The following is a 13,872-nucleotide window of genomic DNA, read 5'->3' as shown; positions in this document are numbered from 1 at the left end:
CATGGAACCATAGCCTCATGCCCAGTTTCTCAATAGCATGAAAATATGCATAACTTTACCAAATAATCTCTCCAGAGATGCTACAGTTTTCTTCCATTCTATGAAAGCTGTTGCCAAAATCCACTTTATTCTTTATCAGCTAAAAATACTGTGGATTTTTTTCATTATCAAGATATTGAGTCAGTAACAGGAAAATGTGAGCAAGGTCCTGCTTCAGCCTGAAAGTAAATCATTAACACCAGTATTTCTATAGATTAACACTTCATTCTGTCATTTGTTAAATTCTGCATTTGTTTCAGCGTAAGAGGTAACAGGCTGTGGCACTAATATCTCTGTTTGCTTAATGAAACAGCTCTATTTATTCATGTCTGAGTAATGATTAAGTACACACAGTGAATCTGCAAAAGCAAGGAACATATAGTATCTACTTCCCCTTCCTGGTAACCTTGGAACCTGAAGTGATTGGAGAAAATTATCAGTTTGCTATGTATTTGCCCTCCCTCTACATATCAAGTCAGTACTTGAGTTTTCACTCTCTCTTCTTAATCAAGCTGCATACTAAGCTTTTGCTTGAAGACTTGTGGTCAAAATGTATAGCGGGAATTATGTGAGTATAAAATACCCATAATTTTGAAGTTATTATTTACTGCTTTGTTGCCAGTATTAACAGGAATCCAGTATGGACAGATGGAAGTCAATTGCCATCAGTTGTGATTACTGTCCTCCATCTACAAAAGGGAGTAGGCATTCTTTTTTGTCCCAGTGCTACTAGCCATGGTGACAAAAAGAACCTCCATGTTCAGAGGCAGTCAGGCTCTGAATCCCAGTGCCAGGAGGCAACATCAGAGGAAGTCATGACTTCTATGCCCTGTTGCTGTCCCTCCAGAGGAACTTGTTGGTAACCGTGCAAGACAGGATGGTGAACTAGATGGACCAGTGGTGTGATCCAGCAAAGCTCTTCTTATGTTCTTGGGTTAAGATACAATGAACAAATGGAAATGACCTTACCAATTCTGTCTAATTCCAACAGAACTGAGTTAGATGCAACTCACTTCAATATATATTTACTACACTAAAACCCACATTCAACAGGACTTAGAAAGCAATCCTAAACTAGTCACCTAAGGAATATTCAATAGGGCTTACTCCCAGGAAAGTGTAGGATTGCACTGATACTCTTGAGCAAGTGTGCACAGGATAGCAGCCTTCATTCCATGTCGTTGCAGTGGATCTCCTCCCCCATTTACATTTCTTTTTTTCACTAAATTAAAAATGTATGTTCTTACTAGAATGTCTCAGTTGACTATGAAAACATGATATCTCAAGACATTAGTAAGTGTAGCTGCATTTGCTTATTTTAGAAAATAAAAATTATACATAATACTCCTTGTCAGAGAATAAATCATACAGTGTTTGTCAAAGTAACCGACTCATAAAGTTATGCTGTGCTGAATAAAGTTAACTGAGTCTGACAATAAATTCCTTAATATGCAAGTGTGTGAGCAATTGCACCACTTAAAAGGGTTCATTATTAATGTTACAGTATTTTAATCATGCAAAATGTTTCAAGAGCGCACGTCACAAATTTTCTTGGAAAAAAATCAATGGAGGAATTTGATCAAGTCTTCCTTCTTGATGAGTAGCCCCTTTATCTATTTTCTTATTTTATTGTCTATGCACACGTGTGCGTGCACACACAACTACTTTGATGCTGACCCAGCTGAGGGAACTGTAGGAAGAGACAAAATCACCTTCTTACATTCTGCCTTTGAAATGGCACATGAGAGGCTTTTGAAACTTTTAAATGCACAAAATGTTTTATTTAACTTGGAAGATAAAAGGTCTGATGAAAAGGTGTATGTTGTATAAGGTGAACAGATAATCACACAAACACCAGATAATTTGTTGACAACAAGAATTCCTGCTATTCAACAAGGACTTTAAAACTTTGAGAAGAGAAACCTTATTTTCAGTTTCTTCTTAAACACCCAAACATAGATTTCTGAGTTTAACTGATACATATTGTATTGTTTTATATTATCCTGATTTTTAATTATATATTTTAAATTGTTATTTCATTATGATGTTATCTGCTCTGAGCCCGTTCCTGGGAAACAGCGGAATACAAATTGACCAAACAAACAAATAAAATTTAAAAGGCAGAAACATACAAACAAGTATCCCAAATCCTTCTTTATATACAAACCAAGGATCACTCCTCTTTTATGGAAGCAATTTTTCTTCTTAACTGGGCTCTTTAAGGCTGAACTCAGACGGGCAGCTTGGGACAGCAGTCATCCATCACAGAAGTAAGTCAGCATAAAGTGAAGCACTCTGGGATGGTTAGGCAGTGCATGGCCCACTGCCGAAATGGGGATGGGCTATTTGCGCCCCGGAAGGAGCAGTCAAAAGCTCACGCTCTTGAATGGCATGTCCCTGGTGCTCCCTGGCAATTTGCTACCACTTCCAGCAAGGTGAAAGCAGAAGTGGGGCAGGATCCAGTTGCGCACATTTGAATGTGCTTTTTTGATCCAGACATGGGCCATTCCTGTGGTGGCTTATACTGGCTGTCTGTATCCAGTCTAATAGAAGCTTTTCCCCCTTTTTTGGCCTGAATGAAGATCATCCTTGATCCACTCACTCTCTTAGCCTCCATCCCAGTCCACTGTCAGTGCTCAACTGTCTCTTCATCAGCTGTCAGTTCCCAACTGTCATTCCTTAACTGACTGTCTCAACAGCTTGTCACTCAATGTTATTAGACTCTGTTAAGCATTAACCCTTGATGATCCATCACACCAGGCTGAAGAGTATTTCAAGAAGTAAAGCCTTTATTTAACTTTCAGACACACAGAACAATTAACTGCACATGTATGTGTGTATCTCTCCTAGTCTGCAGTAGATACAGCAAATGCCAAAAGAAGGAATAATAAATCGTTCTGCACCTTCATAATTCTTATTAAGTGAGCAAGTCTAGGATCCAGTGTACAAAAATACCAAAATCAAAACCTGATGCTGCAAGTTGGAACTTCTGCAACCTAGATCTTACCAATCTCATAATCTTAATAATAATGTTCCACAAAGAATAGTGGAATTTTAAAAAAACAGATGGGTGGTTTAAGCAAATGCCCCCCAAAAGCATATCTACACACTCACATCTGCCTGCTCCTCCCGTCCTGCCTCCAAGCCATCCCTGACTTACCAGAAGCCGTCTTAAAAGTGGTGCCTTTTCACTGGGTTCCTCCAAGGCGCCTGCCCAACTGTCTGGACAGCCGGGAAGTGCCAAGGGAGCTGCAGACAGGGTGTGTGAGTGCTCTGGATGCTCCCAGGGTGGCCATGGTCTGTCCTGCAGGCGTTCAGAACTCTCCCAGACGCTCCTTTTCCAGGTGGCTCAATTCCAGGTCACCTTGATGCTGCCCGGAGCTGCCCATCTGCCTTTGTCAGAATCCTGTAGAATGGAGAAAAAAACACATATAGAGAAATAGAGCTCCACCACCTATTTTTCTACAAAATGACCCCTGCTGGTAAGTCCCCACATCTCCCAACTGATAGGGGGCCTGATAGCAAGCGGGCCAGGTGGCAGGTGGTCCCCCACCGGAGATGGTAATTTTATGGTGCAGACAGAAGGGCCAATAACCATCCTGAACTTAGGGGAAAATTTATTTCCAGCGTCACTTGTTGTAATTAACCAAACTGAATAGCCATCATTCTGCTCAAATCTTGTTATATTCAGAAATATATCCACCCAATACTGATTGTAACCATGACCATGATTTTTTTTATGGGAGAGCCAGTTTGGTGTAGTGGTTAAGTGTGAGGACTCGTATCTGGGAGAACCAGGTTTGATTCCCCACTCCTCCACTTGCACCTGCTAGCATGGCCTTGGGTCAGCCATAGCTCTGGCAGAGGTTGTCCTTGAAAGAGCAGCTGCTGTGAGAGCCCTCTCCAGCCCCACCCACCTCACAGGGTGTCTGTTGTGGGGGAGGAAGGTAAAGGAGATTGTGAGCCGCTCTGAGACTCTTCGGAGTGGAGGGCGGGATATAAATCCAATATCTTCTTCTTCTTCTTTTCTTTTGCAGTAGAAAAGAGCAAGATTCCAGTAGCACTTTAAAAAACTAATAAAATTTGTGGCACAGTATAGTGAGACACTGCTCGCTTCTTCAGATACAGCTAGAAATGAGTCATTTTCTCCAGGGGAACCAATCTTGGTCACCCAGAGATCACTTGTAATAAGAGAAGATCTCCAGATGCCAACTGGAAGTCAGCAACCCTAGGCATAGGAGGTGCAGCCCTCACAACAGAATGGGTATGGCCCTAGCTGTTGGGGAGAGCCAGGAAGAAGGCAGTTGAGGAGGCATGAGGGGGTGGGGCTTAGAGTAGCTCCAGCATAAAGACTGAAGGAAGGCCAGAAAACCAGCCTTTCTGGAAACAGGAATGCCTCTTCCTTGAGGGGAGAGCCCCAAAGGAGCAGAAATCCTGAAGGCTTGAGGCTGCTGAGAAGGAAAAGGAGCAAACAGAGGTCAGAGAAAAGGGGCATGGATTGTGACCACAAAACCCCATTTAAAAAACCACACTAATTCTACAGTATTTGTGAGGCTGATTTGATCACTGTGATAAGATGGAGGAGTGCTATGATGTACCCCTACTCGCCAATGCCCACACAATAATTTTTATAACCATCATAACTAGCAGGCTGAGCAAAAGGTCTTTTAATCTACTACTTGATGTTGAGCATGCTTTCAAATAACCAGAGTTGCCAGTTCTGAGTTGAGAAATACCTGGAGAATTTGAAAGTGGAGCCTGGGGAAGATGGGGTTTGAGGGAGGGATCTCAGCAGGGTATAATGCCATAGCATCCCTCCCAAAGCAGCCATTTTGCCCAGGGGACCTTGGTCACCTGGAGAGTGATTGTAATAATGAGAGATCTCCAGGTGCTAACTGGAGGTTGGCAACCATACAAATAATTCCATGTTTGCATGGTGGTGACTATCATTACTGAGGCACAGGATATGTGGGAATTTTGTGGTGCATTGCTGCTCCTACAACAAATAGCCATCAATGGGAAAAGTAGGAATGATAAATATTTCATAAGAGTCCACATTTTCTTTCATCAGGCCATATGCATTAACACTAGGCTCGCCAATCCCCAGGTCCCAGCAGGGGTTCTCCCACTTTCCCAGGCTCCTTCCCACCCCCAGTCAGCTGGCCAGCAGGGGGAAGCTCCGTCCCCACAGCTACCATGTGCCTTTCCCCTTGAGAATGCTAGGAGAAAGCTTGCAAAGTCTTCCTTTTTGGATGGTGTGTCCGTGTCTTTAAGGCTAAATGGGGGCGGGGTGAGCAGGCAGAACAAGGAGGGGTGAGGAAGAGAGGGTAGCTTTAACGGTTCCATCGGACTAGGGAACATTAACAAGAGATGACTGGCCTAGGGATTCCAGTACTCCTGGGGAGGGGAAGATACGACGGTGGGACGAGGCAGAATCATAAGGGAAAGAGACCGAGACACAACAGTGCTCGACCCCCTTCCAGCCTTCGTCCCATCTCGACGGTGACAAGTAGTAGGGCCAGGCTGAATTACTCGCCTCCGTCACTGGTGTTATGCAACGCCAGGTCCATTAATAATAAGACCTCTGTCCTGCGAGAGTTTCTGACCGAGCAGGACATGGACCTGCTTGCGTGACCGAGACCTGGGTGCACGAGGGGGAGACGGTAGCTCTCTCCCAGACCGTTCCCCCGGGATACTCGGTCTTCCACCAGTCACGGACTAGTGGGCGGGGGGGAGGGGTGGCACTTCTCATAAGAGAGGCTTACTCCTTTAGGGCTCTTCCGGCCCCAGAGATTCCAGGCATAGAATGTGTTGGCCTGATGTGGGATGTTGGGGAGGGGTTGGCGATCTGGCTAGTGTACCGACCGCCTAACGCACCGGCCAGCGCCTTACCGTCCCTGGTGGAGGCCGCGGCGGGCTGGGCGTTGGAGCACCCAAGGCTTTTGGTCTTGGGTGACTTCAATGTCCATGCTGACAACGCGGCCTCCAGCCGGGCGACAGACCTGGTGTCATCCATGGCGACACTAGGACTCTCCCAGGTTATTACAACTCCCACTCATCAGGTGGGACACATGTTGGACCTGGTCTTTGCGGCCGGAATATCAGTGACTGATATTGCAATGGAAGCAGTGCCATGGTCAGATCACTTTGCCCTTAAGGCTCGTATGGGGGTGTCACCCAAAACCTGTTTAGGCGGAGAGCGTATTTTTGCTCACCCGCGGAGCCTGATGGACCCGGAACGGTTCCTAACGGCCCTTCGGGCCACCTGGCCCGCTGGTGACTCCCTGGATGGTCTGGTAGAGTCCTGGAATGATGGGCTCTCCAGGGCCATCGAGGAGGTCGCACCCAAGCGCCCTCTGCGTCCCCGCTCGAAGCCGTCGCCCTGGTTCAACCAGGAGCTGCGGCAACAAAAGCGAGGACTCAGACGACTGGAGAGGCAATGGCGGCGTACTCGAGACGAAGTGACCCGAACATCTTATAGAGAGAGTTTGAAGGCCTATGAGATGGCAATCAAAGCTGCAAAGAAAGTGTTCTTTGCAGCTAAGATTGCGTCCGCAACTTCGCGCCCGGCACAATTGTTCGACATAATTAGAGGACTTACAACGCTGCCACAAGGCAGACTAAATTCTACTGAATTGGAAATAGGCTGTGAGGCTTTTGCGAAATTTTTTGTGGATAAAATCGCGTCACTCCGTCCCGACCCCCCTGCCAATTTTGAGACAGTTAGCGAAATCGAGGCCCCGAGTCTGTCTTCGGATTATATGCTGGACGGCTTTAGCCCCCTCAGCCTGGAGGAAGTTGACAGGATTCTCTTATCTGCTCGCCCAACTACTTGTATACTGGACCCATGCCCTTCCTGGCTTATTAAATCTTGCCAGGGTGACCTTAGATATCCTATACGGGATATCGTAAATAGATCCCTGATGGAAGGGCATTTTCCAACGCCACTCAAAGAGGCTGTGGTCCGCCCCCTCTTAAAGAAACCATCTTTAGATCCGGCCCAATTGGCACACTATCGGCCGGTCTCAAATTTGCCTTTTCTGGGCAAACTTATTGAGAGGGCAGTGGCGATGCAGCTACAGACCTTCCTGGAGGATGCTTCCATCCTTGACCCATTTCAGTCCGGCTTTCGCCCGAGACATGGGACGGAGACGGTGCTGGTCGCCCTAGTGGATGACCTTCAACGGCATCTGGATCGGGGCGGCTCGGCGGTGCTGATGTTGTTAGACCTGTCGGCTGCGTTCGACATGGTCGACCATCGGCTACTGAAGGGTCGCCTCGCCGACGCGGGGATTCAGGGGTTGGCCTTACAGTGGCTTTCCTCTTTCCTTGACGGTCGAGGACAAAGGGTCGCAGTTGGGGGGGAGCTGTCCCGGAGGTGCACACTTGATTGTGGTGTACCACAAGGGGCGGTTCTCTCCCTGATGTTATTTAACATCTACATGCGGCCTCTTGCCCAGATTGCCCGAAGGTACGGGCTAGGGTGTCATCAGTATGCTGATGACACCCAGCTCTATCTACTGATGGACGGCCAGCCGACCTACGCCCCGGAAAATCTAGATCGGGCATTGCATGCCGTGGATGAGTGGCTCAGACTGAGCGGGCTGAAGCTTAACCCTGCGAAGACAGAGGTCCTTTGCTTGGGTCGCCGCGGCCCGGGAGGGGGAATCCCCCTACCAGCCTTTGACGGTGCGCCGCTGATAGCAGCGGACAAGGTCAGGAGCTTGGGGGTGTTGTTGGAGCCTTCCTTAAAGATGGAGGCTCAGATAGCAGCCGCTGCCAAGTCCGCGTTTTTTCACCTTAGGCGGGCAAGGCAGTTGGCCCCCTTCCTGGAGTGCGACAACCTAGCAACAGTGATCCATGCTACGGTCACCTCGAGGTTGGACTACTGTAATGCCCTCTACATGGGGCTGCCCCTGTCCCGAACTCGGAAATTGCAGCTGGTGCAGAATGCTGCGGCCCGGCTGTTATTGGGCCTCCCAAAGTGGGAGCACATTCAGCCGGGTCTTCGGACTCTGCACTGGCTTCCAGTGATATACCGAGTCCGGTACAAGGTGCTGGTCATCACCTTTAAAGCCCTATATGGCTTGGGACCTGTCTACCTGAAGGACCGTCGCTCCCCGCATGTTCCCCAGAGAGTACTGAGGTCGGGATCACAAAACTTCCTTACTGTCCCTGGGCCGAAAGAAGCCCGCTTGAAAGCTACAAGAGAAAGGGCCTTCTCTGTTATGGCCCCTACATGGTGGAATCAGCTACCGGAAGAGGTGAGGGCCCTGCGGGACCTTCTTCAGTTCCGCAGGGCCTGTAAAACAACCCTCTTCCGGTTAGCCTACACCTAGCTTGAGAATTTTAATGCAACCTGCCAGATCTCTGTATATATTGGAATATTTATTAATTTTTATGGTTTTATCTGTTTTATCTGTTTTAAAGTTATTCCCTTACATGTTTAAATATTGTTTAATTTATGTTGGATCTAATGCTGGAAGCCGCCCTGAGCCACTTGTGGGAAGGGCGGGATATAAATTCTAAATAAATAAATAAATAAGGTGGCTGCTCCCAGTAGCTGTGAAAGCAGCCCAGACCCTCCATTTGCTGTACAAGCTTTCCAGAGGTCATTTGCATAATAAAGGGTAAACTTCAACCTTTGGTTTCCTTGTGCTATTGGAAGTTCAGCAACTCATGAGTAAATTGCCCCAGTGAGACCACAGGAGTGTGGGATTGCAAACTGTTTTATTTTTGCTTCTCTGTGTGTTTGTGTGTGTGTGAGAGAGAGAGAGAGAGAGAAAGAGAGATGATTTGCAGCTACTTGGGTGTATTCAGGGGAACTGCACTACTGTGTTTTTATTTATTTATTTTAGAGAACGTTTTCTGGCCCCACCCCCAAAGTCCCCAGATATTATCTGAATTAGACTTGGCAACCCTAATTAACACTGTTTAGAGATTTGTATGTATATAAATCAACTATTCCAGAATAAAGTGGGTTTACATGGTGGGAAGAGTTTCACATTTTATGAGGTACTTTCTTCATTGATGAAAGTGACTTTATATCTCTCGCCAGACCCCAAAACACCTGTAGTAGAACTAGATATTTGCTTAAGAACACAGGGATAGATTCAGATGGCAGTCTCAATGAAAAGCATGAAGGGTCATATTGTAACAGGAATTTTCCATCTGACTATACTTTCTGTGTTAGATTTGTGCTTTGTAGCACAGTGTAAGATTTCTGTATTAGTCTCACTTTTGCAAATCAGTTACCGACTGAACAATTTTAACTCACTTGGACAGAGTGCATACTAGGCAATGTTCTCAACAGACAAACATATTTTATTTTGAGAGCCTAATGCAGCGTAATAGTTCAACAAACCTGTTTATGCTTGTGCTCTGGAACCTGACAGGGCATAATGCATGGCAGGTGCACTGAGCTCAGTAAAGTATGCTGAAAACTGTTGAAGCCAGTGTTCAGAACACAGAGGTACAAGCAGAATGTCTTTGGTTCAAAACTCAGTTCAAGACATGAATTCATTGGAAGGTTCTGAGTATGCCACTGTCTTTCAGACCTCTTCACCACTCCCTCAGTTGACCGTTCTGTAATATGGGGCTAATAATGATCCTACTTTACAGAGCTGGTCTAAGAATTACTAAAGCAAGCTTGCATTGAATTTTAATTGAACTATGTATGCTGATTACCAGTGATTATATTCAGAAAATGACTGTTTTTACTATAAAAAAGGTAAAGATAGTCCCCTGTGCAAGCACCAGTCATTTTCGACTCTACGGAAATTTAAAAATTACCCTTTCTAAACAATTTATTTCAGGGATACATAAAAGATTTCATATTTGTGCTTATATGTTTTAAGAAACAGGTAGTCTATTATTGTGAGCTATAAGACGACATACATCAAATATAATGAATTCAGACAATAAAACACAACTCCCCTAGGCTATTTTTTTGCTCTAGCATTAAAGCAGCATCACAAAGGACCTCTTTGCAAAAGCAGGTCTAATTCATAAGTATGAAACTTAGCCTATTTTAAAGCCTGAATTCCCAAATGAAAAACATTGTCGGGGGGGGGGGGGGCAAAAAAAGGAACTCTAACTTCCATTGTTTGTTATCAGAAGAATGACTTACAAAACAAACGTTATGAGAAGGTTGGTCAGATTGCTTTTGCAGTCACAGGATCATTTAATCTTCTGAACTTTATGCACCAAAGATTATTCAGAACTTGTAAATTCTGGGTTATCTGAGGACCCAGCAGTACTAGGTTAACTGAAGCATCACACACATTCATAGAGTGCTTGTTCACAATAGGCTATGCGCAACAAGATCCAGGGCTTTCTTGGTGGCAGCACCAGAACTTTGGAACACCCTCCCAGAAGCTATAAGGGCCCTGCGGGATTTGTCGGCATTCCGCAGGGCCTGTAAGACCGAACTGTTTAGACAGGCTTTTCTGGTTGACTGAAAATGGGCTGCCACCGGACATCCTACAGAAGCTGGCGATCATAGTCAGAACCCAATATCGCCAGACTGGATTGAGACAGCGCAAATAGTTTTAAATTGATAAGTGAATTATGGTTTTATATGTTTTATGGAATTGATTGTTTTTTATGATATTGTAAGCCGCCCTGAGTCCGCTTGCGGAGAGGGCGGGATATAAATGTAAAGTAATAAATAAATAAATAAATAAATAAATAAATAAATAAATAAATAAATAGGGTGGTTCTAGGTAGTGTGGCAACCCAACCTTCTTTATCATGTCATTATGGAATTTTCTTCCAAGGGAATTTTGGCTGTCCTCTCCTATCATTGTCTTCCATTATCAGGTAAAGACTTCTCTGTTTTATATAGCACTACCTCACAGATTCTCATGGATCCTTCCTCCCATTCCTGTGATTATCTGTTTTGATGTAAGTGTGTGTGTGTGATGTTTTGATCTTTTTTATTGTCCACTACCTTGGAGACCCCACATTGGGTGGAAAGGTAACTTAGAATAGTTTTAAATAAAATACATAAATTAATCTCTGAAGGAGGCCAAGATGAGGATATGCCATGTTTTCTGACTGAATGTCAGAACAATTGCCATAATTGTGAACCAGCTAGCTAACAAGCAATCTAGCCTGTAATTGATCATATTCTGGAGAGTGAACATTTCACAAACTGGCATTCAAGCTCTGTTCATATAGCAGCAGTGTAGACACCACTTTAACATAGCTTTTTTACATCTGCTGCTAATAACATATAAACCAACCAGATTATTTGGGTTGAACTCAATATCTGGTTGCCTCCTGCTCCAGACCACTGCCTCCAGAAACCATGATGTTGTTTTCCTCTTTCACCTGCCAGCCATCCGTCAACCAGCAAGAGCAAAAGAATTACCACATAATGTTTGGATTACCTAGCTTTTTACATTCTAGAAGGATTTTTCTTAACTCTAGTGAAAAGGAGCACAAGTCCACACTGGAAAAATTCCACAAAGACTGGACTACTCTGCAGTAAATGAGAATGGCAATCTACAACATCAACTGGAATCTAATTCATTTTGCTGCTTAAATCATTATTAAAGTTACCTCATTTGCATTAAAGGCATGTTAATCTTACCAATGAACCAGAAGCACACACCCCATTCACAAGAGTGTCTTTAGTGCCATACCACATAGTCATAATTCTGTACATATGGAGCAGACCTTCCACTGAAATAAGTGGGGAAATATGTACATGCAGAAGCTGCATGAGGATACTAGCTCTGAGTCAACGCAGATAATTTAGTTCCCTAATTTTAATGGAACTAATTGATACTGAAATTAATATAAAAAGTAATATTGCCTTTGTGGGGTTCATAAGATATTTCTGTATTTTCAAATTCTTGTTATATTGAGATATCTGATAAGCAGGGCTTTTTTAAAAGAAAAAGTTAAGCAAGAACTCATTTGCCTATTAGGCCACACACCCCTGACACTAAGCCAGTCAGAACTGCATTCCTGTTCAAAAAAAGCCCTGCTGATAATCAATACTCTCTCTAAACTATGGAGTCTTGGGGGCAAAAATTCTACTTTGTGAGTTACTGGCATTAAAGTTGCAAGCTACTGCATAAAATTTGTTTGCTCTGGGACAATTTTCCTGAGCTAAGACAAAAAATGTGTGAACCAGAGGCTAAAAAACTGTGAGCTAAATGACACTGATTCAGTTTAGAATGAACATTGCTGATAATCTAAACCCACACTCCTATTCAAATAACCCCAATTTAACACTTTGGAATTTATTTCGGAGTAAACAAGCATATCAAACTGTGTAAAATAGGGACTTCCAGGATCCGTCATCTTGGCTTTAGAGTTGCTTGCGGAGGCTCTCCGCAGCAATTCTGATTCTGGTCATGAGCTTGTTGAGCCTTCTCTTTGGCATGGGAGTTCCACGGGTGGTGGAGGGGGCCAAAGGCAACGGCCCTCGAGACCTCTTGTGCTTCCCGAACTTGGATGAAGAAACTAAAGGAACAAAAATTTTAATTCTGGGGAAGAAGGACTTTGGAATTTAGGTCTTTTTTATGTTTGGTTCTCTTTCTCTCTTTTTTTTTCCTGGTGAATAGGTAAATATTGACAGTCTGCCTATTTAGAGAGATTAATTTGGTAGATTTGATTTAACATGCCTGTAGGGGAAATGTTTTAGTTAGAGATTGATAAAGTATTTGACTATATTTGAGATATGTTATGCAATTTCTTATGAATAAAGGACTAATATTCATGTGCTTTTTTGGTTAGGCTTTTGGTTAAATTAACAATCTAATTTGTGCTTGTCATAGCTGCAAGTTAATTTAGTAAAACTGGAGGATGAGACAGTTTGATTTGTGTCTAAGAAGAACTGTTTAGTTGTACAATGCTTTACTAGTTCACTAAAAGAATTATTCTTTTTTTCCCCCCTTGTCCTGGTAAAAGAAGAAAAGAAGGTAACAGTTAATGGAGATTTTTATACTTGTCGGTAGAAACATTAGATTATATAGAGAAGTGGAGTTATAATTGATATATTTGTAGTGGTTTCTGTTTTCTGTTCTTTCCCATTCTGTATGTTCCCTTTTCTTGCTTTTCCCTTTCTTTTATGTATAATCTGCAATGCTGCTGTTCTGAGTAGTTTAAATCAATAAAACTTTTTAAAAACCAAACTGTGTAAAATAAAGCAAGTTATAACATTGCTTGGCTCTCCTACTCTCAAAAAATAAACAAACTGTCAGTACCTTATTTACTAAAACCAGTGGTCATAATAAGAAAAGTAAAAATTGGCATCAAGAATTAAGAGTTAACATAACAAATCCAAGGTGTACCATGCAAAAGAAAATCCATTATTATGCCTGCTGTAACACAGTTAGCATCACCCTAAAATGCATTTTACATTAAGTAGCAATTTAATATATATTCCAATTATGAAACCAACATCACTCAACTTCACTGTTCCTTCACAGTCATTTTTGGGTAGTATTGTAGATTCAGCCTCTTTGTCCACTTGATTCTTGCACATGTTGCAGTCTAATTATTTTGACTTGAAGAAAATGGCACAAGTACATTTAAATTTTGTTATCAAAAATGTTGCCTTTGACAGCAGCTATAAATAAGTACTCCAATCTCTTTTGAATTCAAGGCACAATGTATAATATAGTCATGTTAGTATGATATGCTACTTAAACATTTCTGTGGGAAATGCACAATACAGAGGGAAGGCTCTCTTAGAGTCACTAGGATGCAGTCAGACTAATCCATAATTAAACTCCAGTTCATCATGACAGCACAAACATAGCTTGTCCATCAGGCCCACATGACTTCCTTGCTCTCCCTTTCCTTTTCCTTCTAGCC

General features: G+C 43.4%; 1 protein-coding gene across 1 annotated transcript in view; it reads left to right on the top strand.

Annotated features, from left to right (window-relative positions):
* The first annotated feature begins 456 nt into the window (after positions 1 to 456).
* The window catches only part of ANXA10 (annexin A10), a 51,576-nt gene continuing 38,160 nt past the window's right edge, over positions 457 to 13,872 (top strand). The window contains exon 1 of the mRNA XM_060246555.1: positions 457 to 607. Coding sequence (XP_060102538.1) covers positions 590 to 607 — 18 coding nt within the window. The 5' untranslated portion in view covers positions 457 to 589. The remainder of the gene's footprint in view (positions 608 to 13,872) is intronic.

This window comes from Heteronotia binoei, chromosome 9 (genome assembly GCF_032191835.1).
Source record: "Heteronotia binoei isolate CCM8104 ecotype False Entrance Well chromosome 9, APGP_CSIRO_Hbin_v1, whole genome shotgun sequence".
Taxonomy (NCBI): Eukaryota; Metazoa; Chordata; class Lepidosauria; order Squamata; family Gekkonidae; genus Heteronotia; species Heteronotia binoei.
The sequence above is the reverse complement of the archived record's forward strand: the minus strand, read 5'-3'. Positions and strand labels throughout refer to the sequence as shown.